The sequence below is a fragment of the Protomyctophum parallelum genome (assembly GCF_964188405.1).
Source record: "Protomyctophum parallelum genome assembly, chromosome: 1".
Classification (NCBI taxonomy): domain Eukaryota; kingdom Metazoa; phylum Chordata; class Actinopteri; order Myctophiformes; family Myctophidae; genus Protomyctophum; species Protomyctophum parallelum.
The window spans coordinates 56,580,369-56,606,369 of NC_139697.1; the positions used below are offsets into that span (position 1 = coordinate 56,580,369).

At 41.0% G+C, this 26,001-nt stretch overlaps 3 protein-coding genes across 3 annotated transcripts in view; 1 reads left to right on the forward strand and 2 right to left on the reverse strand.

Moving 5' to 3' along the window:
- Window positions 1-3,407, forward strand: part of LOC310877322 (multidrug and toxin extrusion protein 1-like) — a gene marked incomplete at its 3' end in the record, with an annotated part of 69,599 nt that extends 66,192 nt beyond the window's left edge. Inside the window, exons 15-19 of the mRNA XM_083791142.1 lie at window positions 1,002-1,071; window positions 1,540-1,672; window positions 2,365-2,459; window positions 2,800-2,863; window positions 3,166-3,407. Of these exons, the coding sequence (XP_083647268.1) occupies window positions 1,002-1,071; window positions 1,540-1,672; window positions 2,365-2,459; window positions 2,800-2,863; window positions 3,166-3,407 (604 nt within the window). The remainder of the gene's footprint in view (window positions 1-1,001; window positions 1,072-1,539; window positions 1,673-2,364; window positions 2,460-2,799; window positions 2,864-3,165) is intronic.
- LOC310876386 (ferroxidase HEPHL1-like) overlaps window positions 1-26,001 on the reverse strand; it is a 260,954-nt gene that overhangs the window by 48,677 nt on the left and 186,276 nt on the right. The gene's annotated exons all lie outside the window — the stretch shown is intronic.
- LOC310877419 (multidrug and toxin extrusion protein 1-like) lies at window positions 7,097-24,016 on the reverse strand (the record flags this gene model as incomplete). Its single annotated transcript, XM_083791256.1, has 17 exons — window positions 7,097-7,459; window positions 11,086-11,184; window positions 11,626-11,720; window positions 12,171-12,300; window positions 14,280-14,349; window positions 15,120-15,195; window positions 16,132-16,240; window positions 16,452-16,519; window positions 17,332-17,445; window positions 17,586-17,683; window positions 18,232-18,329; window positions 18,455-18,499; window positions 18,957-18,999; window positions 19,327-19,475; window positions 19,617-19,685; window positions 23,453-23,554; window positions 23,804-24,016. 17 exons carry the CDS (start codon window positions 24,014-24,016, stop codon window positions 7,097-7,099), a joined length of 1,941 nt encoding a protein of 646 aa, XP_083647382.1.

Genomic DNA, 26,001 nt, shown 5'->3' on the forward strand with positions numbered 1-26,001 from the left:
CCAGCTGAGTTACTATAATCATTGGTACTGCACAACTACCACTGCAGTACTCTGACAGCGGGTACAACAGGTACTGCATGTGTTCCCAATGGCCATCGTTCCAAACTAATTAATAAAAATCATTAAACATTTCCATACCCAGATATATTAGTCTTGTACTTGTAAACTGATACACTGGCATTTTTCCAATCATCCAAGATTATCCCATACAATAATGTATTATGTATATATTTTGAAATGTACACGTGAAATGCTCAATGCACGTTTACAGGCAGATGCAGGACAAGCAAGCCACACGTATTCATAATAATAATTTGCAATACATATTAACCTCAAAAGTTATGAATCGGCCCAGGCCGTAGCGTAACGGTCTGGGCACCGGACTGGTGATCCAGTCGCGGTGTGCCGCGGGTTCGACTCCCGGACCCGACACGGCCTTTACCGCATGTCATCCCCCCATCTCTCTCCCGTTTCCTGTCAGCCTACTTTCTATCCCTTAAAAAAAAATCAATAAAGGCGTAAGCCGCAAAGAAATATCTTAAAAAAAAAAAAAAAAAAAAGTTATGAATCATTAACAGTAAATGTGTGCCTGTAATTTTGCCTCAGTCACGTTGTACTCCTTTTCATCTGACCAAACCAATTTTTTACTGCAATGTTTACAAACATTACCAGTGGTAAAAACTAATATGGTACATCAAATACAGTTTATAACTAATTTATTTGTTGTATAATAGTGCATCTATATCAATAGCTTAGGACGGTCAATCAGATGAAATTTAGCTTCGGCTAACTCTGGCCCATTTACATTGATGTGAAAACTGACATGTTGATTAATGAGCTTTGTCCCTGTCAAATAAATAAATCACCCGTAGGAAAATAAAAATATTTGCGCAAAGATATTTGAGCTATATCTTTCCCTATTTGATTTGATTGTATTTTCCCATTTTCTAAAACATATGTGTATATATTTTAAGATGTTAATGTCTTTGCTTTTCTTTCAGAGATGTCGTTACGAGGGTTGCTGATGTCATGATAATGTATGGTTTTATCCATCTGTCTGATGCCACTTCGGTGAGGGATACACCAATTTTAAAATGCCTTCTTTTAGTTCTAGCCCACTTTGCAAGGTCATGTGCAGGGTTCAATCAGCTGGGTGTGTTTGGAGGGTGTCCATGTGTCTGCCTTTGATAAACCCCACCTGTGCGGAGTGTGTTGTGTGTGTGTGTGTGTGTGTGTGTGTGTGTGTGTGTGTGTGTGTGTGTGTGTGTGTGTGTGTGTGTGTGTGTGTGTCTGTGTGTGTGTGTCTGTGTGTGTGTGTGTGTGTGTGTGTGTGTGTGTGTCTGTGTGTGTCTGTGTGTGTGTGTGTGTGTGTGTGTGTGTGTGTGAGTGTGTTGTGTGTGTGTGTGTGTGTGTGTGTGTGTGTGTGTCTGTGTGTGTGTGTCTGTGTGTGTGTGTGTGTGTGTGTGTGTGTGTGTGTGTGTGTGTGTGTGTGTGAGAGAGATATTGGTATTTGGATTCATGTGTATTACATCTTCACAGGCTGTGGCTGGAGGGGTTGTTAGAGGAGCAGGGAAACAGATTGTCGGTGCATTGTGTAACCTCATCGGTTTCTACTTCATCGGCTTCCCCATTGGAGCGGCCCTAATGTTCCCTGTCAAAATGGGCATTGTAGGTGAGAGGAGATGAACGGTGTATAATGGCCAAGGGCCAGACAAGTCACTGGTCCTCAAAGGTGGGGTCTGGGAACCCCCAGATGACAGTCCTTGGGGGGGGGGGGGGGGGGATCCCCAGCAAAATGAGGAACAGTTTAAACACTTTTCTGGCTATCCGAAAATGGCTAATCTTCAAGCTTGAGCTGTTATATTCTGAAAAAGTATTCAGAATAGTACTCATAGTATTCCTATTGGGGATACTTTCCCTGACATGCATATACAGTATGTTTGAGAACCACTGCAATAAGTAATGGCTCTTTTATATTTCATGCTTGGCACTTGTCGAAAGGGTTGTGCTTTTAAACTAGCCATAACTGTGGTTCTCAACTGATTTCCTGTGGACCTAGTTACTACTACAATAGTAATGGCCTGGGAGTAGAAAAGTATAATCAGTCTGGTTTAGATGGATGGATTGCACTTGATTGATTCCGCAGGGGGGAATTCAGTCTTTACAGCAGCCAAGATACACAAAGGTGAACAGGTCACTGTACGGTCAATATATCTGATCAGTACTAACTAATTTACATGTCAGTTATTATGCACAGAAACAGACAGTGAGTCAGTACAGCCGTGCTTGGAGAGAGTGCACATACTGAGAGTCATTGTACTAGAGTCACTTTTTCTGTACTTATCAGTACCCTATCTGTTGCAGGGCTGTGGCTGGGACTTTTCACCTCTGTCACATTGCTGTCCATATTTTTTATAGTTTACCTATGTAAACTGGACTGGAAAAAGGCCACTACAGAGGTAGGTGTCTGGCCTACTCCTATAGTATCCCCTGTCCGTTGGATGAATGCCAGATTTTATTTTCATTACATTACATTTTTGAGGGGCGCTAGCTAGATTTTGGTCTTACACAAACATTAAATTCCCATTGACAATGAATGAAGAAATTCACGTCATATGTGGATGAGGAAATCGACATGTTACAACATGATGATGTACGATCATCACACATTTTTATGTAATCATTACAATGCTGTTATGATTATACACTGAATATTAAACAGTTAAACGGTCAACTTACTTGGATGAGATGCTTTTGGACTGACATTTTGACGTACTTTACATATTGTACCGTAATTAGGCATTGGAGAGAGCAGGAGTCCCAATCACAGAGGGGAAAGAGATGTTTGGAATCGGAAATAAAAGTAAGTCAACTCCAATGTCCTATTCCGAATCCTGACACATCTCTGTAGAAACTTTAGACATTTTTCTGGAATTGTTTTGAAACCTTCTTCATAGTTCACAGCAAAATAAGCCTCAATGTACTGTACCATTTCTGATAGCTGAACCAGCATCTCCCTTAAGGAGCGTCACATGTTTGAGTTATCAAACCACGCTCGGATCAACAGAAGTCGACCCCAAATAATGGCCTCTGGAGGACACTGGGAAGCGTCACTCTCATGACACCTTATTGTTCCCCGTCTTTGTCTGCATCTCCCCCAATCAGGGCATTCTATCATACCCCTGGAGATGCTGGCTCAGAGATCTGGTTCTCTGACCTCTCAGAGGGCGGACGTGGTCTCAGGAGCGCTTGATTCGGGCGAGGGCGTGGCAGCTGCCACTAGAGTGGGGGTGGCTCTGTCGTGCAGACAGCTGGTGGTACGGCGTGGCCTGACTCTCATGGTCATGCTCCTCGTCCTCGCTGCTGGCGTCTTTGTGGATGAGCTGCTCACTCGGTTGCTTCAGTGAGGGACCTCGCACAGCGACACATGGTCCAACAGACAGTTGTTCGCAGGACGTCCTGAATAGCGGAAATATTCATTTCATAGCAGTGTTTATCAATATGCAAAGAAACTGCCTAATGTATAGTTAAAATGTGTTTTGGAATTGAGAATTCTATATACTTATTGTGTGCCATTTCCTTCTGCCATTTTAACTGTTAGGCCTACTGAACTTCAGTAAGCTGGAGTCATTGAGCAATGCTGTGACCAGAGTGGGAATTTAACACGTACTAGTCAACAGCTGACAGCTGTGGCTGGTCGGGGTACTCTGCCAGCCATCTTGGCAGGTATAGTCAGCATACAGACATCAACTATTCTATTTACTAAATCCTATTTTGGCCTGTAGATTGATGCAATTGACTGGGTATTTGGGGAATCTGTTTGCCACTGTGGCTGCTGGACTAATGGTACTTCCTTGCTCTGAGTGTGACTCGGGGGACAATGTTATGGATATTAAGTGTCATGAAGTGCTTTACACAAATAAATGGCAAAACTATATAAACGTATCAGAGAATGTCAGAGGCGGTAAGGACTGTATTTTGCGCGTCTTAAGTACCAGGTCTTATTACTTAATTTAAGACCTGGAGGCGTGATCAATGCCATTTGGCTATTCTGAGTGGCCAAAGAGCATTGACCATGCCTCCAGGTCTTAAGTGTCTAACTCATATCATCATGTAAGCTGATCGTGGTCCCCTGGTTGGGTCTATTGGGCATACTACGTAGCCCTTTTTCCCCCTTAACACCAAATCTCTTTGCTGAAAATGGCCAAGCTCAGCTTGTAGATCCGCTTTTTGTTTGAGTGTTTGCCCCAGAATAGGAATGCTAGGGTTCATGTGGTTAAGCTGCTGTCATGGTGATAGTGTGTAATTGCACCTGTACTGTAAGATTATCAATTATCATTCAAGCAAACCTGTCTGTTCTTTGTTTTATTATGCTTTATTTGGACATGAATTTGATGATAATGAAAGTGGCTGGCTGGCCTTAAAACATACAATATACACTTGCCAGGCTAATGCCAACCTACACAGCAAAATCCCTCTTTTAATTTAATTCTGAGAGTAATGGTCCATATTTACATGCTCAAAATGTTATTAATACTGAACATTTTGCTGTGTACACTGTAGGGTTATTACCCGTGAAAAAGTGTCCTCTTAATTCTGCATGTTGGTTGAATGAAGAAATTTCAAGCTGAGCACATAAATTATCTCTTCTGCTCTTAGGAACAGATAACTGGCCTGCCAGCTCATACTTCATAATCACAGCCTAACAGTACACTCAGCTAACGAGTTCTTTGTGTTAACAGCATAAAATTAGACCTTCTATTAATGCCTGAGGTCCATAATTTGGAAATGAGGTAATACCAAGCACAGCTTCCATTAAAACTGAATGTTGCTGATACAATAGATAAAACCTTGCCTGGTCTGTCTGAGACCCTTTGTTTGGTGGTACAGACAAACACAGACATCTGGTTTGTCTGATATCATCCGTGATTGCCATAAACATGATTCACAGTTTAACCATATGAACCTTAAACCCCCCCAGGCCCCCCACCCACACGCACACACACACACACACACACACACACACACACACACACACACACACACACACACACACACACACAGGAACCTGAACCTCCCTGTGTTCAGTGTGGGATTTGTAATTCTGTCCGAGCTGGTCCGCTTTGCAATTCACATAATATGTCAACCAACACTGCAGCTAATATTATTAGCTGCAGTGTTGGTTGACACATGGTAAGGTAAAACATGGACTTGTTACTTGCGCAAGCAGAGCATGCAAGTAATGCTGTTTGTCCGGTGCTCCAATGCGTATATCCGTGGCTGTGTATGACGCAATGATAATTTGTGCTTGATATGGCATTGGTTTCAGATTACATACATACGTACATGTATACATGTGGGGCATTACCTTTAATCCACCCAACACTGAAACATATCATTATTACGTCACCATCGAGAGCCAGTTATACCCTGGCATTGGTACATATCTTCATTATGTCATACGCAGCTACGGACATACGCATCAAACGACCCATGTAACCACAGTATACGGCTAATCAATTTACAGATTACATATACATATATACATAGAGGCATTTCCTTTAATCCACCCGACACTGAAACATATCTTTATTATGTCCCCATTGAGAGCCATTTATACCCTGGCATTGGTACATATCTTCATGTAATGATTAATTTGTGCTTGATATGGCATTTGTTTCAGATTACATACTGTATATACATGTATACGTAAATTGTATATATGTATATGTAATTTGTAAGTTGAAAAGTAGTATACTGTGGTTACTTGGATCGTTTTATGCGTATGCCGTGGCTGCGTATGACGTAAGGAGATTTGAAAGTTCGTAGCGGTCGACAGTACTTGCACGCTCTGCTTGTGCACAAGTAGGCCATTTATGGCCTACTTGTGTGCAACACGCAAGTAGGCACTCGACAGAGTACAGTTCTAGTTTGAACTATGTCTATACTATACACGGTATTGGATTGTAGCTAAGCTTAGCTATAAGTATATAGGCCTACACTAACTGCCGAAAAATGACCATGTATGGCACCAAGATTGGCGCTGTGATTGGCTGGAAGGTGTGCCATTCTTCTGTGATTTGCTGGTGTGTCATGACACACCAAAAGTTGAGGATGGAATTGGTGCCGAAATGTGTAAGTAGGTTAATGTATCTATTAACCTACTCAAGTAGGTTTTACTGACAGAGGAAGGACGGTAGAGGGTGAAATGTACTCACAATACACTCAACCCCCACATTTAGCAAAATAAATAAATATATATATATTGTCATCCCCAAATGGGTATGGACTTATTGGACTAGTACTAAGTAATAATTTGAAATGTTTTGGTATAGGACACGATATATCTCAATTATCAAGAATGAGCTGTAGTGTGTCCAACACTGCATACAGTACAGTATATGTATTGGTCAAGGTTTTTCACTACCTCATAGAAACTGGTCAAACATACAGTTGGGCATTTTATATTGGAATTATATTTTCACAAAATGTATTTTAGATACTGTACATATTTTTGGACCTCTCAAAATGTATTTTCTCCCATGTATGAGTCCAAAATAGGCCAGCTTTGTTTATTTTGAAACATAAGAAACCATGTAAACCATAAACTGTGTTCCTGCTTGACCCCCACCCTCCACTGTACCACCCCAACCACAGCAAGACAGTTTCATCAACTGTAAAAATGAAGATACATTGTGTTTTATAACTTTCTGACTCTATTAATCTATTTTCAGTCTCTCAAAGCTGCCATGGTGAATTGAGAACTGAATGCTGTATCCTTTGACACTGTACTGTATACTGGCTTTTTCCCACATGCAGTTCGTACTAGTAATAGAAAAACCTTTTCAGTTGTTTTCACTGTAGAAATAAAATTAGAAAATTGTCACTATATGTTTGCTGGGTCACAGGCCAATCAATTGCCACAAGCTTGCTCAGTTCGACTTCTCACTTGAGTGAGAAGTCGATTTTCAGTTTCGAGTTTCAGAGTTAAATTAACCGTTTGTTTTGTTAAATGAAAGTTTTACAATGTATGAAACGTGGCTAAAAGGCTCCGCTTGTGATCGTAGAACCATAAGACATATACATTCAATACTGCTTAGGGGTGTGTGGTCAGTTCCAGGTAAGCTGTTGGTGTGGAGTTATTTGCCCAGTCTGTGGTAAAGTTGCTCCTGCTCTGAGCAGAGACCTCTGGTGGGGGGAAGACAAAGTGCACAGTAATGCCTACAGCCAGGATGAGAACTGTGGTCAAGAGGGCGAGTCCTCGTCGGATGATCAGCTGAGTGCCAGAGAGCTTGGAGTTGGGTTTGATGCCTGGTGTGTTTTTACCACCCTCTGTTTCTCCCTGTGTCTCCATGAGGCCCTTGCTGCTGCCATCCATCTCAGGCCTTGGTTTCAGATCCCGATCCTGGGTGCTGACAGCGCTGTAGCCAGCAGGAAATCCATCACCCTCCAGCTGGGCCTTTAAGAGAAGGGAAAAGGTAGAGAATACAATACCACAACAAACAAAACCTTGTGTGATGTGTCCTAAAAAAGAATGATCGAAACGGAATGATATCTTGGGGTGCCAGAATTTACTTCCTGGTGATCGCGGCCATACTCTGCACACACACTCCCTGAATGCCAGAGCTGAACCTCTGCCCCAAAGTTTTTTGACAGTACACCTACAGATTTTGTCCAAACATCACGCAAATTGGTACACAGTCTCTAGTCTAGAGCCATTCAACGTCTTTCCGATTTTTCAGACTACATCCTGATTGGCTAAGATTGCCTTCCAAAGTTCGCAGGAGTGCTCAGTTTCAAACAAAATGCTGCAACACACGTGTGATTTCCGTGAAATTTTGCACGCACAATACCACTAGGCCGAGGAAGAAATGCCACTTGAATATTTTCAACTCAGCCTCATGGTGGCGCTATAACTGGCCGATTTGTGTTTTTAACTATAACTGCACCGATCTGTGTAAAACCCTACAGTCTATGGTAAAACCATAGACTGTAAAAAATATGGACAAAGCGTTCCGCGGGTCTAACATGAACGTAAAATGAAGCCTGAAATGAAATGCTTGTAAGTCTAGATCCGTTTGGTACCAGCTGGCCATTGGCTGGCTCCGTTTTGTACCAGCTGGTCATTGGCTGCCCAGACAACGAGGCGGGACTTCCCCCCTTCTTCTCCGTTGGTTTTTATTTTGACTCGAGTGGGAGGAGAAGACTCTTGAGTGGGAGGGGAATCCCGATCATAGACTGTAACGGTAGCCACGCCCCTCAGAACATACGCGACTTTATGGTCATTTTTTTAATTAATGGGACCATAATTTTCCAAAAAGAATATTATGACATTAGAAATGAGACTTTAAACTATAGTGACTGGAAGAAGAAAGTATTCATGACGATGTTTATTAAGGTAATACAGTCTAGGTGAAGTTGGGCCAAAATACATGGGCCTCTATGGAGCTATGGGGCTTTTTGGGTCCAGTCCAGCGCCACAACAGGCCATTATATGAACTACCGATTTCAAATGAGGCTTCACGAAATATCTGGCTGACTGCCCACCTGGGTAAAACCTTGTATGCACACTCCCTAGAGGCCAAGGAAAAACCTTTGCCTAGAATTTTTCACATGTGCTCTTTATAGCGCCACCAGGAGGCCGACATATATAAAACACATTTTCTAATATTACTTATTTTATCCAAATTTCACGCAAATCGGTACACATGCTCTCCATAATCATGTGATCATATGATTTGTTTGATTTCTCATAATTATCCATCCTGATTGACTACAATTGGCTTCTAAAGTTTTCAGGAGTAGCCCGTTTTGTACAAATCGCCACAACTCCTCAACGCAGCGTCCGATTGCGGTGAAACTGCATGCCTATTATATTCCCACTAGGCTGAGGAAGAAATGCCACTTGGCAGTTTTCAAATCAGCCTCATGTTGGCACAACAACAGGCCAAGTTGCGTCACACACACACACACACACACGCACACGCACACACACACACACACACACACACACACACACACACACACACACACACACACACACACACACACACACACACACACACACACACACAAAATAAACCCAAACAAACATGTTTAAATTACTTCTAAACATTTTGCCAAACATCACACACTCTCTTATCCTCCTGGTGGAGACCAGGGGCCTATTTCACGAAACTTGGATTAGAGATTAAGCCGGGCTTTAACACATATCCTGGCTTAATATATCCTGGATCAGTGCTTAACCGGTTTCATGAAAGCTGGTTGATCTTGCCAGATTAACTTAACCAGTTAACCTGGATATGTTGAGGCTTGATTCGGTTTCATGAAAGTGATGCTACATAAGTTACCATGGAAACTAATGCTTTGGACTTAGCCTGCTCCGGACCAGGCTAACAGCCAGGTTTAACCTAATCCTGATGTCTTTACTGTTCATTAAGCAGTCAAACTGATCACAAACCAATGATGTTTTCCAGATTTATTCAATTATTATGGGTTTATGTTTATGTCGGTCTGCATTAAAGGACTAATTTAAGCACTATATAAAATCAAATAACCAAAATATATAGGCTGCACAACATCATGACAGCTTGTGAGCTTGTAGATCAGCTGCTTTTGGTGAATGTTCCCCATGAATAGGTTTGCTGTCGTGCAAGTGCACGGTTAAGAAGAATTATTATATTATATTATATTATTTTTTATTATTTTTGTAAAAGTGAAAACCACTAAATATTACCATTACTCATTGTTTTACAACATATTACCATTGTAACGTTTCACCAACTACTAGTCCTACATACTTACACCTAGAAACCCCATTCAAACCTATTTAGGTTCATCCTACGGTGGACATGTGTGCCTGAAAAGGAATCTTTGAAATGTTTCATAGTTTTAGAAATATAGTGCTTTCAAATTTGAGACATTTATAGGCAGATAGTGGCACTTCAAAAAATCTCTTTCACCTAGAAACTCCATTCACACTTTGTAAAATTCAGCTTACTGTGGAGACACATGCTGGAACTTTTTACTTTGAAATGTTTTGTAGTTTCTGAGTTATTTAACTTAAACGCCCAATGCATTCTCAATGGCAATAGCACAAACTTTGGCATGCTACATGAACCCATGACCCGGCCCTGTCTGGGCAACAACCCCCTTCCCCAAAGGTAGCTCCCTCAGAGGAGGGAGTTATGGCCAAATATCACAATGCGACAATATCATTATGCTTACAATATTAAGAATTCTGTTTTAAGTTAATAGTAGTGGTAAAATGTAAACTATATTTTTGGGCTAGTTAATCATTCAGTCTATCTACTATTGAGAGTATGTTCTCTCTTTAATTACAGCAGCAATATTTATTTTAGAAGCTTAAGTCCTTGTATCAGTAAGTCTTGAATAGATTAGTAAAGATAATGAGATATACAGAAGGGGGCTGTAATGCAACTATTAAGGATGCAAACTGCCTTAATACCCCATGAAGAAGAAGGATCAGTAAATCTGTGATCCACATAAGGGGTCTAGAGACAAAAAGCCAGACTGTCTATTAAGCCAGGCTTGCTGATCCCGGCTCGCCAAATCCACCAATTCTGAGCCTCGCTTGGCTTTAGTGGAACGGAATAAACCAGGCTGTAAAGATCAGGATTTAAAAAGCCTGGCTTTGGCCTAAATCCTGGATTAGTTAATCCAAGTTTCGTGAAACAGGCCCCTGTGCCCAGAAGGGCACTTTTTCTAGTTAACTCTTAATTGTACAAAGTTAACCATATCATAGTAAACTTGACTGGGGTCGGCTCTGTACTTGGTCTGCTCCTCTTCTTTCCCTCTTGTCTATGTCTGTACCTTTTGACTTTGACCCCTTTATTGATAATAAACATTATGTAAAAATACATACATCAATTGTCACACCATTATAAGAAGGATAATCGTGTGACCAAACCTCTTCCTCAAATCTCAAGCCGAAAATAGCTTGTAGATCAGCAGTTTTCTGCTAATTCCCCCCACCTACCACAACCACCAGAATACGGATGCCTGGGTTCAATTGGTTAAATGACACAGATCAGTATTGTATTGTTATTAAATAATAACACTTACTGTATTAGGACAGTCAGACACATCAGGGATTGTTGTCACCAGCTGAATAACAGGACAGTTTGACGTGACAATCTTTGTCTTGCCAGCTCGCACTTGTGCCTTTAAAGGCACATGAGAGCCAGTCCCAGAAGGAAACACACAAATAAAATAATGTATATGAAAATGGGGTCCCATCAAAGGGCAAACTTCTAGCACATTATTACAATTTTAAAAACAATAAAACGCCAAAGATGCTGACCGGTTTCGACAACACAGTGGCCTTTTGGTTAGAGTGTCCACCCTGAGATTGGTCGTGTCATAGCAAAGACTATAACAATGGCACCCAATGCCTCCCTGCTTGGCACTCAGTTACGAATCTTTGCTTGTGAGAGACTGTATGATTTTCAGATTATTGTAAGCTTGAGGTTTTTTTTTCTTTTTTGATTGAGTGTTTGGTGTCATCTGGTTTTCAAAAAGAGAAATCTTGAAAATGAAAATGCTAAGGCAGGTTTGATATATGATCATATTGAGGGGTTTTATAGGATTTAGGGGACATCCTACCTCCGCTGTGACTTTCTTCCAGTTCAGTTTAAAGATGATGAGAAGGAAGAAAGTGGTCTGAAATATGACACAAATAAAGAGACCCACCCAAAAGCCTGACACAGGGAGAGCATGCACGCGCGCGCACACACACACACACACACACACACACACACACACACACACACACACACACACACACACACACACACACACACACACACACACAGGAAAATATCAAAATGAGTAGCCTATTCACAACCACAGCAGTAGTGAAACAAAGGGAGACATTAGAGTGTGTGTGTGTGTGTGTGTGTGTGTGTGTGTGTGTGTGTGTGTGTGTGTGTGTGTGTGTGTGTGTGTGTGTGTGTGTGTGTGTGTGTGTGTGTGTGTGTGTGTGTGTGTGTGTGTGTGTGTGTGTGTGTGTGTGTGTGTGTGCGTGCGTGCGCGTGTGTGTGTATTTCTGTGCAAGTGTAAATGGAAATACTGGTAATTCTTTTTGACAATCTTTATACATGCCATGTGTACATTTATAATAATCTACTACACAGTAAGCAAAGCATTACCTAATATTCTGAGGTTGGCAGCAAACATCAGTGCTATTCCTATTGGCAACGCTACAACATAGTAGGCCAAGTTGGACAATGCACCAATTTTCTGCATTCCAGCACCCACCATGATCCCAGAGCAAACACACTGAAGATACACAGAAATAAATAAGAGAAGCACAAACCTAACAAAGTGATCGAGAAAATTCCTTCCTTTCACGGCTTGATAGGATATTTTACTTAATATGACTTCATTACTTTTTTTCTTGACAAATGTTCCCCTTTTTCTCCCAGTTTTAGACATACACACTTGTGTTGTCTTGTCACTATACTGACCCCTACTGGTTGGTCTTTGGACAGGTTGATCCTAGGGATGAAATGTTATATACACATGGAACGAATCGCCAGTGTCTCACGACTCTCACCAGTCCAGGGGGCCTGTTTCACGAAACTTGGATTAACTAATCCAGGATTTAGGCCAAAACCAGGCTTTTTCAATCCTGGTCTTTACAGTCTGGTTTATTCTGTTCCACTAAAGCCAAGCGAGGCTCAGAATTGGCGGATTTGGCGAGCTGGGATCAGCAAGCCTGGCTGAATAGATAGCCTGACTTTTTGTCTCTAGACCCATTCTGTAGAACACAGATTTACTGATCCTTCTTCTTCATGCGGTATTATGGTAGTTTGCATCCTTAATAGTTGCATTACTGCCCCCTTTTGTATATCTCAGTATCTTTACTAATTATTCAAGACTTACTGATACAAGGACTTAAGCTTCTAAAATAAATACTGCTGCTGTAATTAAAGAGAGAACATACTCTCAATAGTGGATAGACTGAATGATTAACTACCCCAAAAATATAGTTTACATTTTACCACTACTATTAACTTAAAACAGAATTCTTAATATTGTAAGCATAATGATATTGTCGCATTGTGATATTTGGCCATAACTCCCTCCTCTGAGGGAGCTACCTTTGGGGAAGGGGGTTGTTGTCCAGACAGGGGCCAGACTGGTGAACTGTGGGTCATGGGTTCAATAGTGGGTGAAATGTTACAATGGTAATATGTTGTAAAACAATGAGTAATGGTAATATTTAGTGGTTTTCACTTTTACAAAATATTTATATATATATATATATATATATATATATATATATATATATATATATATATAATATAATATAATATAATATAATATAATAATTCTTCTTAACCGTGCACTTGCATGACATCAAACCTATTCTGGGGAACATTCACCAAAAGCAGCTGATCTACAAGCTCACAAGCTGTCATGATGTTGTGCAGCCTATATATTTTGGTTATTTGATTTTATATAGTGCTTAAATTAGTCCTTTAATGCAGACCGATACAAATAAGGCAACATAAACCCATAATAATTGAATAAGTCTGGAAAACATCATTGGTTTGTGATCAGTTTGACTGCTTAAATTAAATAACTCAGAAACTACAAAACATTTCAAAGTAAAAAGTTCCAGCATCTGTCTCCACAGTAAACTGAATTTTACAAAGTGTGAATGGAGTTTCTAGGTGAAAGTGATTTTTTGACATGCCACTATCTGCCTATAAATGTCTCGAATTTTAAAGCACTATATTTCTAAAACTATGAAACATTTCAAAGATTCCTTTTCAGGCAAACATGTCCACCGTAAATGAACCTAAATAGGTTTGAATGGGGTTTCTAGGTGTAAGTATGTAGGACTAGTAGCATGCCAAAGTTTGTGCTATTGCCATTGAGAATGCATTGGGCGTTTAATGAACAGTAAAGACATCAGGATTAGTTTAAACCTGGCTGTTAGCCTGGTCCGGAGCAGGCTAAATCCGAAGCATTAGTTTCCACGGTAACTAATGTAGCATCACTTTCATGAAACCGAATCAAGCCTCAACATATCCAGGTTAACTGGTTAAATTAATCTGGCAAGATTAACCATCTTTCATGAAACCGGTTAATCGCTGATCCAGGATATATTAAGCCAGGATATGTGTTAAATCCCGGCTTAATCTCTAATCCAAGTTTCGTGAAACAGGCCCCCAGGAGGCTGTAGCGTGTGCTGACTTGGAGGAACATATTTAGCGAAAATATCACAAAACCAAGTCCTCAAAACTTACCACTAGTGCATCAAAGAACTGTAAGAAAGTGTAAAGTGTGAGGTTTTCTGAAACGATCGCCACAATGTTTCTGCAGATGTAGAAAGGAGACATTGTAATTATTTTCATGTATTATATGTATTGTGGTCATTATTATTATTATTGTTATTATTATTATTATTCTGTGTCCCTCTTGAGTGTTTTCAGTGCACTGTGGTGATTGGAGGGTGGAGTGGAGATCAGAGGAGTGGCTTGTGTCTGGAGACACACCTGGGTGTCATTTCCTAATCAGCCAGAGCAGTATAAAACCCTGAGATTAATAGGGCATTCACACTGAGACGGACTGAGTCCCTTTCATTCGAACGTCGTTTCCGACCGTTAGCCTATACTACTTCACTGTCAGCGTGCCTGCTTAACACTGTGTCAGTCAGTTCTGTGCTTGCCTCCAGTGTCGTGTTTGATTAGTTTGCTATGGATTCTACTTTAGCATTATTATTATTATTTTGTTTTACTTTGTTTGACTATGCCAAGCAAAGCCCAAGAGCCAGAAGCAGAATAAGATCATACTGCAGGAGACGGGTGGCATTGAGAAATGCGCTAGTGCATGTTTAGTTTGATTCCTTTTCAGGTAGGGTGAAATTTTGTTTGTTTTGGCCGTGGCCAGCCTGAAGTTATAGGCTTTCCCCATTTACATTTATTGACATTGACGAAATTCAGTTTCTGTAACCTCAACTTGTCGGTAATAATATGTACACTTTCTTTTGTTACTTATACTCCATATAAGGTAACAAGTATATGAACATAAAAAAGAACATGTTTCTGTGTATTTTATGAACAGAGTATAAATAAAGCATTACTCACTCATCTGAGGTAAATATGTAGCCAATCACAGACTTGGAGGCAGCAATAACAACACCTTGAAACACAGCAAGGATGCCTAGGGGAAAAAAACATTGTGTGTGTGTGTGTGTGTGTGTGTGTGTGTTCAGAAACTGGTCTCATGGTCGCAGCAAACTTATTTCCTGTAGGCGGAGACGACATATCTGCGGTGTAAACTCGTGACTGATGTTAGTCTGCTCAAACGTTACTCTTTTACCTGCTTTTTGCTAACGCTAACTTTACAAAGATGCCCAGAACATCGGGATGAACTGTTGTACAATTACAATTTAGGCATTTAGCAGACGCTCTTAATCCAGAGCGATTTACATTTAAGCAAGAACAAAAGCATGGGAATACATCACATAAAAGCATTTATCATGAAACATGCGTAAGCTAAGAAGGTAACAGTGGAATATCTATATGATGAAACTCTACATACACTATACATAATAAACTATACATATTCACTACTATGCTATACATATGTACTATGGCGTGCTATGACTATATACAATACAATTATAGTGCTGTCTATATAACATGCTATAAGTCTGTGTCAAATGCTATCTAAGCCAACAGAAATGCTATCTAAGGGGTTAATGTTATTTGTATGAACACAAGGCTGCTGTACTTTATACGCAGCCTTGTGTTCATACAACATAAATATTGGGTATTGTGTAAGACTGATGTTATGTATCTTTCAGGACCTTTCACTGCTTTGTCTCAACCTTTACTCTATGGCTCTGGTATTTTTTGACATTCCGTTTCTCTTCAAAGATGAATGGTGCCACTACTGTTGGAGCAGCCATAAACTACAGTACTGGGCATCTTTGTAAAGTTAGTGTTGGTAAAAGAGTAACGTTTGAGCAGACTAACATCAGTCACTCTACCATTCAATGTAGTAGCAGACCTGCAAGTTTACACCGCAGATAGGTCGTCTCCGCCTATGAGACCCGTTTCTGAATTTGTCTATGCGCGCCTCTGTTCCTCATACCTGACAAAGCCAGAGCCACTCTGCAGGTAACGATGGCCCTTGGAGTGTCACCAGCCCCGAGGGCATTTCCAACACGCACGCAGGCAGCTGCATGGACACCTAGAGGGAACTGATACCGGAGGTCAGTTACTTTTAAAGGTGTTCTCCAATACCTTTGTATGTTTTTCTTTGTACAAGCTCACTCACAACTCATTATCAAATGGCCGATTTATGGGCCTAGATTTGGGCCCTCAAGGATCTCTGGGGGTTCCCGGACCCCACTTTGAGAACCACTGTGATAGAATGATAGGTGGTGGTTAGAATGAATGGACAAATCATACCATATATGTAATGGCTCCCAGTTCCATCAATACATACTGGGCCGCAAGATCCACCTCTCCCAATACCCCTGTATTAGAGAGAATGTTCAGGGTTCAACAGTAATCACACTTAAGTATTAATGCATATAGTTTTTTATTTTTGCTGAGACACTGTCACCTGTACAAAACAAATATGTGTGAAACCAAAATACTCAAAGCAACTTGCAAGGCATTCATTTGGCCATTTAGATTTTTTAACATCACTAGTGAGAGTGGGCCCTGACACACCAAGCTTACTTGTTTTGATTGATTAACAGATTGGAGAATTACAGTACATTTCAAGCACAACTCGATACATTGGGACCAATGGTTTCGTTTTGGGTCTGATGGCATCTCTCATTTAAAGAAAAGCAGCACAGACTACAGCTGACGTTCAGACTACAGCTGACTCGTGGCTCTGCACCTGTGTGATAGGAAATGACTCCATAATGTGTTGCGTAATATGTGAATGAACATTATAGTAACAAATTAATTTAAAACCAATGCAATACACAATGGATATGTAGTTTGTTACCATTTCTTGGAGCAGAGAAGAGGTAGGAGGCTAAGTTGTCACACAGTTAACTTGCTTTACTTTAACCCTCATCATGCGTAAAGATCAGGAAGCATGCAAAGAGCATACATTCTACTGTTGTCAAAACTAAAATCACTACATTGATGCCCAAGATTAGCTGTTCACAGGCAGGCAGACAGACTCACCAGAGCAAAAACGCCATATAGAATCCATTAACACTTGACACAATTTCTTATAATTGCCTTACAACAATATAATAATAAAATAAAATCAATATTTAAAGTCAGGACTCAGGATACACACAAACACAAACTCAGAAATACTGACCCGCAAGGAAACTGCCCAGCTCCCAGATCCACCATTCGAAGCATACCATGAGAGTGCTGGGAATGGCTAATTGCATATAGGAGCCCCAGTCCTGAAGGCATTCACTGGACCAGCCTAGATGGAGAGCCAAAGAATCACACACAATAGAAGACAGAGATTATTGTGTTTTTTTTTTTAATAGCTCATCTCTGTGTGTGTTTTTGTGTGTGTGTGGCATGCATGACATATTGACTATGCATGCTTTGTTATCTCACCTGCCCATGTCTGTTTATGAAGCTTCTTCCAACGGATGTAACCATAGAGAAGCAGACACATGGTGATCCCACTGAGGCTGTTCGCTATTGCAGATCCTCTGTAAGTACAAACACACACACACACACACACACACACACACACACACACACACACACACACACACACACACACACACACACACACACACACACACACACACAGGTACATAACTGGGCCATCCATTTCCAACTTGCATCATTCCAAGTAGGCCACCGCTTTAGAGGCTCTGGACAGGGCCCCTACTCAGGCTCTGAACAGGGCCCAAATTAGCCAAAATCACCCCTAGAACTCCATATATGGAGCTGGCCTGTTCTGACATAGACTCCACATTTGGGCATGCCTGATAAAGAAATATACTGTATGGGCATAAAAGGGACACAGACATAATAAGTGGGTGGGGCTGGGCATGCATTTCTAACTTGCATCGTTCCAAGTAGGCGAGTGCCCAACGGTCACCACTCTGGTATTGAATCATTTATGCCATTTTCAGTTTAAATAAACGTTATTTTGGTAGAGCGATACTTTGTTGCTGAAGTGTAAATTAGGCTTATGTAGAGAGGAAAAAGTCTGAGGAGGACAGGAAGAGCAAATCATGGGCACACCTACATCACGCCCATCTCCAGGACGAAAATCAGAACGTAGTTGCAAGCCAAGTTGACGATGTTGGCTGCTGCTGCTGTGTACATCTGGGGCAAAATGATCCCCTGTCCGATAAAACAAAATAGAATTTACAGTCGCGCACAGGGGAGGTTATAGTCAGACCAAAGTCAATATTACTAATAGAGGTTGTTTGTATTTCTCAACACAGCCCGTAGTAATGAACCCTTACTTGATTCTTAAGGTAGACAACCTGTAGTTCATACAGGCACATAGCCTGTAGGGGGGGTATGGCATTGTAAGACAGCAGAACTCTCAAACACAAACACACTCATAGTCATTAACATGTAGATTTGAACCTTCATCTTCATCTGAGATCATTTGAAATTCCTGTCAAATATATTTTCCAGGAATATGTTCTCCCAAAGCATTTAAAATCAATCAACCAAACCGGTGAAATTTAACAAAGGAATACAGGATTAGGCCTATGTTACAACACAAACTCTGTAATCAAATAGGGCTATGAAAAGGCCTGTCCGACTAGTTTTTAAGAGTCCTTTAAATATTTCCACAGCTGAGGCCACAGTTCTTATATCTAATACTGTTCTGTACATAACACTGACTTGTAGGTATTATCATTCAAATTAAATTAAGCTAGCGTATAGTATACTTTGTAATAACAAAATGACCTGTAGTCTACAGAACAGCAGAGAAGTTTAGTAAAATACACTCACTGGAACAGCAGGGAGAAATGCCATCACATATAGCTGGGCAATTCTAGAAAAGTACAAACCTTTTATCACTTCAGTACAAATAATGTGTATTTTGTATTTATTTCCTTAAATGTGTCTTTGTCCATTTCTATTCAGAAGGAACCATTATTATTACTTGCATGCAGTATGCACGTACAGTACTGTAAGGCATGCATTCTACTGACCCAAGAATGAGATACGGTGTCCAATTAATAGATCATGGAAATGACAATATGTGTGGATGCATTTGTAGCAGAGTATCCTGCTGCCTGGAGACCAGAAGCGCAATCTCTCCGTTGACCAAGGGTCAATTTGTCAAAGTATTTATTGTCTCATCTGTGTGTGAACTTACCTGGCTACCTCCTCCTCCTGCTGCAGGAGGAGCAGCAGGCGGTGTGAGTTGATGAGCAGAGCCCAGCAGGGCAGACAGAACAGCAGTAGTATCAACATGCTCTTCTGGAGGATCACTCCCACACGGTTCATGTTCTTACTGCCATAGGTCTAGTAGAAGAGCAAGCATCCTGTAAGGTCTGGGCATCTTTATATCAGTTCAATACTAAACCCTGTCCATGGGTGGCACTATGATGCCATTATTAACTATTGTTGTATTATTATAATAGTAGCATACAGTACTGTGCTCACCTGAGAAATGAATGTGTCACAAGCAGCAGCGAGGCCAAAGCCTGTGGCTACTATGGCCATGTTGATAGTCTGACAAAATGGAAAACAAAATGGAAAATTAGAATAGATGGAAAATACAACCCATGTTTTGGGAGTCCATTGTTATGACAGCCCATTATTCCTGAAACGCCCGTTTTATACCCAAAGCATGAATCCGTTTTATACCCAAAGCATGAATCAGTTTTTTTTTTCCATCTGCCTGAAATTGGGATAGGCCTACGTGTGAACTGTCTCAGTTCGAGTTCGTTGAGTGTAATGTCATTTTGAGCTGCTCTCCAATACACTCGCTGTACAGCATGTGTCCCTGGTCCCACCACGCTGGGCAAAACCTACACTGTTGAGTGTGTAAACGGAGGTGCTGGAATTTGAATGTGAATCTCGAACCGTTCTTATCTTCTTTCTGAGCCATAGGTTTAAACACAGCGGAGAACACTTGCGTCACCAGGTTTCTGAGCGACGCAACGTTATTGGTTAGCAAAATACAAGGTTCAGTCCCACTGTCTCCTAGATCACATTTCCTGGCTCGTTCGCCAGGCTTTTTTTTTTCTTTTCTTTTCAAAACAAAACGCTTGCGGTCCCTCATGGCCTCGACTAGGCCATCACTGTTACATAAGCATTGTTATATTGTCTGTTGACAGCATGGGACAGACTCAACAGATCTCACTCTAGTGGAAGTAACCACATGAAACCCTGCTGGGTTTTACGCTCAAGTATACTTGTACAATTTTGAGGTACTTTTACATTACTGGTGTATTTCCAAATTTCAATATCATTACGAGACAAATATTGTACTTTTTACTCCACTACAATTATTAGAAAACTTTAGTTACTAGTTACTTTGTAGATTTTAATAATGCATTATTACAAAACATACATTAACTACTTCAGCGTTGGCCATTTGAAAATAGCTGATCTATAAGCTCACACAACGTGTCGTGATGCAATGCGTTGTGAGCTTGTAGATCTGCTATTTTCAATGGGTTTTTATACATTGTAGACATTATGATAACTTGTGAAACGGGACATTCTGAATAATAAATAATAGAGTACTTTTACTTTTGGTACTTTAAGTATTATTTTGATGCCAATATTTTTGTACTTACTCAAGTAATACAGGGTTTTTACTTGTGACAGAGTATTTCCTCATTGCAGTATTGATACTTTTGCTTAAGTAAAACAAATGTAGTACTTTTTCCACGACTGCTGGTCAGTCAGACTGGACACTACTTTCACCTCCCCTCTACTGCAACTCTTGGCTTCCTAAACTGCTTCACTCCAAGGACCCCAGATAGACATACAGTAGCCTCTGGCTGTGGTCGCCATATTGCAAAATAATAACTATATATAATAACTTGCCCAAAATAAGGATTGAAAAATGGCTATAACTTGCCCAAAATAGGGATTGAAATGGGTCATGTTGAAATGGGTTAAACTGGTACAATAACCTTATGAGTTGAATTTCAAAGAAAAAGAGAGAAAGAAAGTGGAATTAGAAAGTAGCTCTTAAGGTACAGTATGAGCAGATCAACCAGCAGATTACATTTCTGTTCTGGCAGGCAGAACCACCATAATGTAGGAAAATTAACTAAATGTATTCCTGTTCTGGTTTTGCGACGACAGGATGAGTCATCTTACTCTCTCCATCTGCATATTCTAAAAGTGGCTTCACTTCATTTACTACATGATTATGTTGAAATTTAATTTCATGTTAGTACCATTGTAAGCTTTCACATCCAGACATTGTTCTTTCAACCTAGGCATTGTTCTCTGAGCACTCTCTCCATCAGTTTAGCAAAATCTTTCTTTATTGCAAAGCCTGATTTGCTTCGTTGTACAACGATGTCACAGAACAAAAATATTATTATTTTGATACATTGTGACTGTGAGCCTCACAGTCACAATGTATCACGGTTGCAACCATTTGTGAGCTTATAGATAGCTATTTTCGGTACACTCTGCATAGAGAAAACAACGTTTTTACATGGAATAATGCATTTGTACTTCAGTGCTCTTCCTATCATTTTGAGACAGAGACTGTCTTCTTTGATTTCCTTATTCTTTAGGCTAATTCCCATCTGGGCCTCCTCTTGCCTGGCAGCACCATCTTCAACATGCTTCTCCCAATGTACCCCTTATCCCTCCTCTGCATATGTCCAAACCATCTCATCCTCACCTCTTTTATTTCACAGAGACTGACTATAGCAGTATTTCCTGGGCCATGCACTTATCTATGCTATAATTCACAGAATCTGACTGTGCCTCATGTCACATGCAATTTGTCCCGGATGTAACTTGGAAATAGTCCAACTAAATGTTCTGGAACTCTGAGTGTGTGTCTCAACTGACCCCGAGCTGTGTGGAGCCGAATGACAAATTTGGACGGATTAGTGGTTTCTGAGAACATAAAAAACACTAATATCTGTATCTGTCGGCCCTCAGATCAGGCAGACAGTGTGTGTTCGCGAGACTGTGTGCATCAGCTTCCCTGATTGGCTAACCTGACGGATTGGCTGAGTGTCACCTTTGTGCCACTAAGCCAGTATAAATCCCTTATTGGCTAACTGTTTGGCCGAGTTTTGCACCACGTTTGCACCACATAGTCAATATAAATGTAACGACTATTGAAGAACCGCTATTAATTAATTTGGGGTTAAGTGTTATTTTTTTCATATCAAAGACTAACCTGCATGGGTCTATTTTGCTAATGAGTGCTGTGCAGTGTGCACTGAATACAGTGACAACGCTATTCTTGAAGTGGACTGTAGCAACACTGAGGTTATCATAGTCGACGAGAACCTCCCAGACCAGTCTAGACTTTTCCCCCCTCAGCATCACTGGCTTTACGTTTTGCACATCACTTTAAAAGTAAGGCACTGTGCAATGTAGTTAAGCAGTGTTATGTAGTTAAGTAGTTATGTTAAGACTCTTGCCTGCAGAACCGTGACTTTATCCTAGTTGGCTTTGGACTGAAACCTGTAAGAGCAGCTCTTCCTTTATCTGCACTGCACTGTCCGCCCAACACATCATTAGGAACTCTACAGTGAGTCATTCAAATAAAAAATAAATCAATTTTCACGTGATTATTTTCACGGCTTTCATTATTGTTACAATTACATACACAAAGTGATTTATTAAAGGTATATTCAGTGATTTCACTTAATTCAAATATCACTTATTTTTTTGTTTTGTTGTGATAATCCTCCCTACTATAGAGTGTGTTGGCCATATAAGGAGTTCCTCCCTGTCCCCAGTTAACCCCTGGGGGTCAAAAAACCTTGGGTTTCGTTTTTGACTCTCTATCCTGATTGGACGAAAGGCTGGGTCCCACAGCCAAAAACGAAACCTAAGGTTTTTTGAGTGAAATCACTGAATATACCTTTAACCATCAAACATGGTCAGCAGCCCATAGACTAATCTCACACTTTGTTTAGTCTAATCATCTATGACAGCTGCACGGGTCCATTTGGCTACAATTGGTTTAATTGGTAAACTCACATAGTTAAATGAACACTGAGGATTTTAATGTGTGTACGTCAGTCAAACCTTTGAATATGTTCTTCCTTGCATCTGAAAACTGTAGCATCAATTCAGAATACACTCACTCCCTGACCCCTACCACAGGAGAAACTCACAAATATCCTGATCCCTGTCCCCCTCTGCCCCACTCTGTCCCCATCTGTCCCTTCCCTTTCCATATGATTTTACATGATGTACATTTACAGTAGTGAATGTGAATATTTTTTATTATTAATAGTTGTAGAAATAGTGGTAGTAGTAATAGCAGTATTAAGTCATACCGATGAGGCCAGTGCATATCCAGCCAGTTCTGCGTTGCCTATATGACCACAGAATATGGTATTCACAAATGGCACTAGATAGTTGAGAATCCGAGATATCAGCTGTAGGGAGACAGGGAGAGGGAGAAACAAACAAGACAGGGAAATTTAAATTATATGACCATGCACATCAGGAATAGAATATTGATCAGATAAAAGTACTGTTTTGTCTAATGGGGATAGAGGGCACATATACATGTTAAATCGTACAGTGCACAGACTGTCCTACAAACAGGGCAGCGTGGATGCAGCTGCAGACTAGGGGAGCATTAACGGCACCCCCCGCTGGGCTCCCAACTTTCCCCTACTCACCAGCGGGCCTGTAAGCCGCAGGACATGATACAGTTCCTCCCTGTAGGCCAAAGGTAGCAGTCGCTGCAACCACGCACACCGGAACAGTTTGGAGCTGACGGCCGGCGTCTCGTCTCCCTCAACCCCGGCCACAGCACGGGCCCCCATGGAATCAGGAGCCCCGGCAACCAGCGGCGGGCTGGCAGCCGGATCTGGACCGGCCGGTTTCTCCATTCAGATGAAAGGAGAAAGCGAGACAGAGACTAGGGAGAGAGAGGGAGAAAAGGGGAGACAGAAGAAGGGAGAGAGGGAACAGGGGAAGAGAAGGGGGCAGGGCAGTTCAGTCTATGAAAGCACAGGGTTAGAGGCAAAAATAAACACCTGTTTGAGGTAACTGATCAGAGACCACCTCCCAACGGAGAGAGAGGAAATAAGGGAGGGAGAAAGAAGATAAAAAAGGGGAATCATGCATTCAGTAATGTAGGAAAGTGAAGATTATTTTTTTTCCTTTTCATTCTTTTAATTTATTTTCGATAACCTGTTTTTTGTCATCAAATGGGGGCGTAACAAACCCAGTATGACAATGGAGGGTCAGCTGGGGAGGGGATCATTTGAACCTAGCTGTATTGGTCTACTGTATACAGATGCATTCAATCAGATATAGCTAGGTATGGCACAATGAAACTATTAGCTTGGGATTCTCCATTGATGATGTCACTGGAAGACGGGTTTCTGTACTGCCCAAAGCAACCCTATGAGACACTATTCGGACAGGAACAAACTGCAGGTTGAAAAGACCCTCAGCTCTGAACTCGGTAGAATCTGCACCTGGCTCGCTGATAAAAAACTATCCTTACACCTGGGAAAAACTGAATCCATCCTCTTCGGATCAAATAGTAATCTCAGCAAGGCAGATGGCTTCTTGGTTAGAGTGGGTGACAATATTATCACACGAAAAGATCAAATTACCTACCTAGGTTCCATCCTGGAGGCCAATCTTTCCGGTGATAAGATGGCCACCAACGTAATCAAAAAAGTCAATCAAAGAACAAGATTCTTTTACAGGACCTCCTCACTGGTCAGCAAAAACACCTTGAAGACCTTAACAGGAGCCCTCGTACAAGGTTTCTTTGACTATGCATCCACCTCTTGGTACCACAGCACCTCAAAGGCCCTTAAAACAAGGCTCCAGACCTCCCAAAACAAACTGGTCAGGCTCCTACTTGGCCTCACCCCCCGAACCCACCTCACCCCTGCCCACTTTGACAGGCTGGGATGGCTTAGGGTCGACGACAGAGTACAGCATCTTGCAATGGGTCTGGTCCACAAGATTCGATACACCACCAAGATACCCATGTACCTGTCTAAATACTTCCTTAATGTAAACGAAGTCCACACCCACAACACCAGAGGGAGTGCAACAAACCATGTACAACCCAGATTCGGCACAAACAAGGGACTAAATTATTTTCGCTCCTATGCCACCAAAATGTGGAACGCCCTACCAACAGTCATTAAGACATGTGAATCCCTTGACTCCTTCAAAACCGCTCTCAAAGGGCACCTACGGATGGCTGCAATTCGAAACTGGCCTCTGTAAAATCTGAATTCCCCCCCCCCCACCCCATTTCCCCTCACTGTATATGTATCTTTTCCCTTTTTGCTTCCTATATGATGAATTCCTGTTCTGTTCTTTAGCTACATAGAAGTGTCTATTTGTATGTCTCTAAATGTTTTGATGAATTGAACAATGTGGACCCTGTTGTAAACAAGTGTAATGCTTAATTGGGTCGTCCACTCACAGTTAACAGTCTTTGTATTGAGTTTGTGCTTAAAATGTACTGTAAATTCTACAAACTGTTAATAAATATTTCAATCAATCAATCAATCAATCAAACACAGACCAAGTAGAAAGTTCTATTCTATCATCTTTCTGCCACTAGAGGGAAGCATAGCCATCTACAGAAAATGTTCCTGTCACCTGCTGGGTCCAAAATAGCAGAACTACAAGCTCATAGCAGCACTCAGTGCCAGTTATGAATCTGCTATTTTTCAATAGCTAAAGTATAACAAAATACTTAAAACACCGAAAGGGGTTCCCGTCCTGAATGGGTTATGGATAATTTAGGCTTTTGACACACAGATTACTGATTAATGGCGTTCCCTGGTGTAAAGAAAAGGTCCCAGGCCATTGAAGCCAAATATGTAGACCTATTTTG